The 6,010-nt window shown below is 40.3% G+C and overlaps 1 protein-coding gene across 5 annotated transcripts; it reads right to left on the bottom strand.

Moving 5' to 3' along the window:
• Positions 1-525: 525 nt before the first annotated feature.
• Positions 526-6,010, bottom strand: LOC115738410 (serine/threonine-protein kinase MPS1). Of its 5 annotated transcripts, XM_030671034.1 has the most exons (7): positions 5,675-6,010; positions 4,643-4,771; positions 4,361-4,537; positions 3,153-4,183; positions 2,139-2,339; positions 1,446-1,607; positions 526-1,370 (listed from the first exon to the last, which is right to left on the bottom strand). In XM_030671034.1, the coding sequence occupies exons 1-7, from the start codon at positions 5,820-5,822 to the stop codon at positions 798-800; spliced, it is 2,421 nt and encodes an 806-aa protein (XP_030526894.1). In that variant the 5' UTR covers positions 5,823-6,010; the 3' UTR covers positions 526-797. The 5 variants fall into 5 exon arrangements, with proteins under 5 accessions (XP_030526894.1, XP_030526886.1, XP_048129545.1 ...); XM_030671026.1 differs by having other exon boundaries at positions 3,153-4,114; positions 4,361-4,771; XM_048273588.1 differs by having other exon boundaries at positions 3,303-4,183; positions 4,361-4,771.

Below are 6,010 nucleotides of genomic sequence, written 5' to 3' on the forward strand. Positions count from 1 at the left end.
TAAAATAGATGGACGAAATTTTATGGGAATCTTATCTTTTCATAAAATTGATTAGTTTTCCTTCCCTGGGACGCTCAAAGGAAAAAACACCATAAAAAAAAAAATCCTAAACTATGTTTATCAATATTTGTATTACGCATTTATTCTCCGTCAAGATTCAATTAGAACATAACGACATCATTTTTGTTTTACTTATTGCCTTGTGTCGGCTATGAAAGTAGATTTTTAACGATGCTCATTTATTGTGTTTACATAGACATAAGTTTGTAACTTTTGTGCAAAAAAAAAAAAAAATTAAGATAAATGTGTCACAATGGACTTCTCAAACTTTATCATAAATATATGCCAAATCTCTCAAATCTATGTGACACAATTTCTGCACAATGACAAAAACCAGTGGAACAGAACTCGTTGTTACTGAGGTTGCGCATAAGTTGCCGTTCAACTCCAACTCTTAGAGACTTAGACCATGGAAGCATATTTGCTGAACTAATGTAATTGAGATTGGTCAAACCTGAAACAGAGATAAGTAACCCTCTGACTCGCATGAACATTTGCTCACCTTTCAAGAGCAAGAAAACTATCCGACAATCCCAATTTGAAACCGTGAAACGAACAGCTTTTACACCCCCAAAGCCGGAACCATCATTGCCACAAAGAACAATATCATAATTTACAAACTGATTGGACAAAAAGATTTGGTGGGGAATTGCATTCTCATCACACTAAACAGAACTTGCAGCCCACAACTTTGGAACAGGACGAGTTACAGCTTTGCCGCTACGCTACAGCTGCATCTATCTTTCTGATATTGCTAAATGTTCCTGTAGCCGAGAACATATTTTTGACATTCGGGAGAGTAACATACATTGCTGGCTCCGAGATTTTAATGACTGAGAATCCAAGAGTACTATAGGGTCCTCAAGTAGCTGCCTTAGCTGAGAGCATAAAGCTGATGCATCCTTGTCATCTGTACAAGTTCCAGCAATAAGTTCAAGCAGTTTGTAGCTGTGGTTTTGATGAGGACATATCTGGGATGGTACTGGAGGAACAAGAAAGGGATGTTTGAGCAGCTGTGGAATCCTCCACCGCTCATTCCGGTCCCAAGCAAGACATTTCTTCATAAGGTCGAGAAGCCATGGATTGTTAACCGGCCCAAACGCAATTTCATGATTTGGATCAGTTATAACTTTGAACTTGGACCAGAATGTCTTGTACTCTGAGAAAGGGGTTCTCCCATACACCATTTGATACAGGATACAGCCAAGGGACCATATATCTGAAGGTCGACCGCATTTGATGACATTTCCATTTGCATCATTTTCATTGCACATAAATGCCTCAGGAGACATATAGCTCAGTGTTCCTACCTACAGTAACGAAATACATGTGATTTAATGTAGCTCATAGTTGGACTGAAATGAAAGAACAGTCAACTTAATAACCTGAGAGTCTCGTTGGATATTGGTTGTGTCACTCATTATCGCTTTTGCAATACCAAAATCAATTAGCTTTAATGAACCTTTCACAAGAAGGAAATTAGCTGGCTTCAAGTCAGAATGCACAATCCGCTCCTCATGAATAGTATTGACAGCCTGCAGGATTTGCTAAACCAAATATCCAAAGAAACAACATCAGTTTTTCTTCAAGCCAATTGGCAGAATCAACAGCACCAGCAAGGAAGTAAAAAGAAAGAAAAGTAAGTTCCGCAAGAACCATTGATAATCCCTCTATTACTGAAGATTCATTCATCATCGAGCAAGAAGTGGGATTACAAGATGAATGTAAGTGACACGAATGTAATAAACAACATAAGCTAAAGCCTTCAAGTTAACCAAGAACACGTAGAATTTCTAGAAGGAACGTTAATTTCCACCATAAAGGTAATATCAGAAAAGAAGATCCAGTAGTAGCTGCAAATCGTGAGGTAGCATATCAGAGGACTGTCAGAAATGGGATTAGTCTGGCGTTCTAAGAGTTCCACACACCCAGCAACATAGATGTAAGTCAGTGTATCAGATGAAGAGGTACTTCTATGTGATTATAATGAGGTAATAATAATAGGCAGTTTGTTTCAAAGTTTATTTAGTAAAAGGAAAACCTAAAGAATGATAATCATTCCGAAGTAATTTAAGTACCTGCCAATAGAAACGAAGCCAGTTCTCATCTATTGTTTGTTCTGAGTTATCCAAATCCTTCCACTTTTGGGACAGCATGTGAGCCAAATCAATCTCACCATATTCAAGTACCATGTATATGTATCCATCATCCTTGACTCTCCCATCTTTATTGTTCATGGAGCCGCTCATGACTTCATGAAGCAAGGTCTTATCTGTTACCTAATTATAAGCAACGGAATCAGCCGTGTCTAAATTAATAGACAAGACAAAATATGAAAGCACAGTAACAGAATTAGGCAGGAAAAATGAGATCTATTGGAACATTGTCGGAAACGGCATCCAACACACATTCAAAATTATAAAGTTTCTTTTAGAAGCTAAAAACACCTACTCCTTTTGTTTCCAGAACCTAGTTGCAAAGAAGTATGAAGAACTTTGGGGCAAAGAATATGAGATGCAAAGTGCTTATATATTACCTAGGAAATGTCACAACACAACAGCAGATAATGAGATTGTTACTTTGAACTGGACCAGCATACACCATTTACAGTGCCAATCCCTATTATTGAATAGATTATATTATGCCAAGAAATAATGGGCTGATATATGGTTCGCTCAATACCCTATTTGCTGTGATAAGGATAGTTTTCAAGCTATGTGAATGCATTAAATGAGATGACATACTCGTCAACTTTCCACCTCCATAGGAAAATTCAAAGCTACAACCAAGACTAAGAGGAGATGGGTGGGGGGGCAAGAGGATAAAGGAAACAAATTTGTTTCCTCAAAGCGGGCTATAACACTTCACAGAACTTAGCACTTCCAACATTATATTCCCAATACTATCTTCCTATGATCCTATGGGGCCTAAAAGCAGCGGCCTCAACACATGGAATACCTAAGTTTGGCATTCTGATGACCACAGCATATGAAAATTTATTATTCTCAACTGTTCTAAGCAATTGAGATATGGAAGGGACAAAGGAATCATGCTAGAACTGAGCGAAAAAGAGGACGTCGAAGTGAAATTACCTCAAAATCTATCAGCTGTATAATGTTGTTCTTTCCTTTCAATTTGTTTAGATACTCAATTTCCTGACAAAATCCGTAGGCAGTAGCGTAATCTCTACCTTTAAGCTTAATTTTTTTGAGTGCATAGATTGTACAATCTGAGGAAATGACCTTATGGACCTCACTGCTTCCTCCACTACCTATTTTGCCCAGCCTCTGATATAGCTTGCCATTAACTTTGACGAAGAGGTCAGGATCATAGTTCTTTTTACGAGGGACAGATGCACCTCTTCCACTTATTGCCTTCTCTCGTTTTCCTGGTTGCAAAGACTCTTGTTTTGCATCCAGAGATGAATCTTTGGACACAGGCACCCCATATTGCATATTACTGACAGCACTAGCAGATCCCTTTGCTTGGATTAACTTATCCTCAGCAGAGGAATCATGTCGAAAGCCGCTGTCCTTCTCAACCTCAACCAGTTCCACTTTGGATAAATCATGTTTGTTGTCCTCTGTAGGGACATCCATGCAGGAGCTAGAAGCTTGAGCTGTAATAGGTGCTTGGTCACCTACTATGCCACTAGTATTTCCAAAAGAACGATATCTATTCTTCTGAGGTTCGGATTCGGGATTGAAATTGGCATCTCCAGGAGCTTCTACTGCCAATTGAGATATCTCCTCCAGATTACGACAAGCGGTGTAGGTTGTCGAACTCAGCATGGGTGCAGAGGTTGAATTTACTGAAGTTGTGGTGGCACAAGATGGACCAACAACTGAAGATAAAGTCGTTGGCTGACTTAGAAAATTTCTGAAATGGTGCAGCTGATCCTGAACAACTGCTGTTCTCTTTGCTAGTGGTGGAGGAATTCCAACATCAGATCTTATATTGCTACCAGAGTCTGTGATTTGGGGATTCTGATGCTTCAGCTCCTGATTTATAGCTGTTGAAGCATCCAATTGATTGCTTGCATTCCACTCCATTTCTGTCAATGCAAGGGGACTGATATGACATGATGAATTCCCCAATTCAGTGGCCACTCGAGTGTCGGCCCCTGCATATTGAAAGGAATTGCTGTATCTATTGCCAAAGATATTGACAAATGCCAGGAAAATCTCAAACTGATGTTTCACAGTAAAAAGTTAAATTTGCCATGTACAAACTCTTTATAAAATGTGTACTGCAAGACAGTTTATGGAAAATCTCTGGATAAATCTAATGAACATGTTACCTTGGGAAGCAACATTTTCTCCTGTTGAAAACTGGACTTTCTTTGAATGGTCTACTTGAGGTTCTACATGGGTCAAAGGCATAGGATCCTTCTCCTTATAATCGATGATAGATGTTGGCTGACGTATTCGTTCATCAAATGGGTTGAAACTATCATCAAAAGACTTGGTAATGGTGCCTGAGAAGGAAGGGGGTGTGATTGTCGCGTCATCTTGGGTTTCTTTCATGACAGAGTCTATGTTTTTTGTCTGCGGAACAGATTCTCTTAATGTGTGAACTTTACCAAATGAAACTGCTTCTTGTGACCTCTTGGGATCTACTGTAGGAACAACTGCTTGGCCCAAATTACGTGAAGCTTCTCGTAAAGGAGCCAGTGTACGCCGGGGCCTTAAATCATTCGACCGCATCACTCCTACGAGTTTCAAAGAATATGAGATGAAGACAAGAATATGTTCCAACCTAACCATATAGAAGAAAGATGAAATCTTTGCAACATGGAAGAAGAAGTAATATTTTTTAAAAACAAAATTGCTGACACTTCACAATCAATCAAAACATGGAATATATTATATTTCAAGAGAAAGTCTGAGTTAAGGTATATAAAGATTAGATGGGAAGCTGCTTGATTGTGAGGGAAAAGATCACTCTATTAGTGATCTCAACCAAATATCTAGATACTAAGGATGTCACATTTTTCATCTTCTTAACAAGTTATCTTGAAAAATTAAGTTCCTGAAATATAGAATTCAGATTACAGTACGAAAGAATACGTAGGTGGACATGGTCAACGAGCATCCTCGACCAAATTGCCAAATTTTCAGTGCTTTGCTTTAGAAAAGGCACCCGGCAGAACACTTTCTAAAGGGGTGCCATAATTAATGTAAATCAGCTAATTCTTGGAATTTGGGATGCAATACCCTGCAGATTGGTGACTGGGAAGGATGAGTCATCAGAGTTGGAGGATCAATTTAAGGCTCGATACACCCAAAAAGTCAGGAAGATACAACATAAAGCAATAAATCTGACAACATACTAAAATCTAAACTTAAAAATGGAGCGCACTTGATTTGCGACCGAGTCCCCAAGAGAATTATCTACGTACCCCGAGCTCTCAGCCTAACTACAATTAGAAATTGACTGCACAACACTCGCCAGTTCAGGAACTCCACCAGAAAGACCTAACTTCCTCCACTTCCATCAATGACAACACCAAACTTACCAAGCACGAAACCCTAATCGACTCAAGCTCGACCCATCAGAAACGATTGTGCCAAAGAGACGGGCATCCAGAAGAAAAACGAGAGAAAACAGTTACCGAGTGGGCGGTGGCGCTTGAAGGCGGCCTGAACATGCCGTAGCAATCCCGGCGGGGAAGAACTAGACAAGGAAGAAGACGAGGACGTCGCGCCGGTGCTTCGGATCGGGTTGCTCGGCCGGACCGGAAGGTTAGCCTCCCCGTCCATGGCGGAGACTCAACGGCATTGCTTTTCCCCCTAAAACGGAAGGGCGATGCGGCAACGGACAGCGAGCGCAAGGAACAACTGGGTCGAGTGGCTGGGACTCGAACCAGACTCAGTGGGCATCAGGAATCGATCCGGAGCTCCATGAGGGGGAGACGAAGCGAGTCAGCGAGCCGAGGAGATTTTTTGAA

Source organism: Rhodamnia argentea, chromosome 2 (assembly GCF_020921035.1).
Source record: "Rhodamnia argentea isolate NSW1041297 chromosome 2, ASM2092103v1, whole genome shotgun sequence".
NCBI classification, from domain to species: Eukaryota; Viridiplantae; Streptophyta; class Magnoliopsida; order Myrtales; family Myrtaceae; genus Rhodamnia; species Rhodamnia argentea.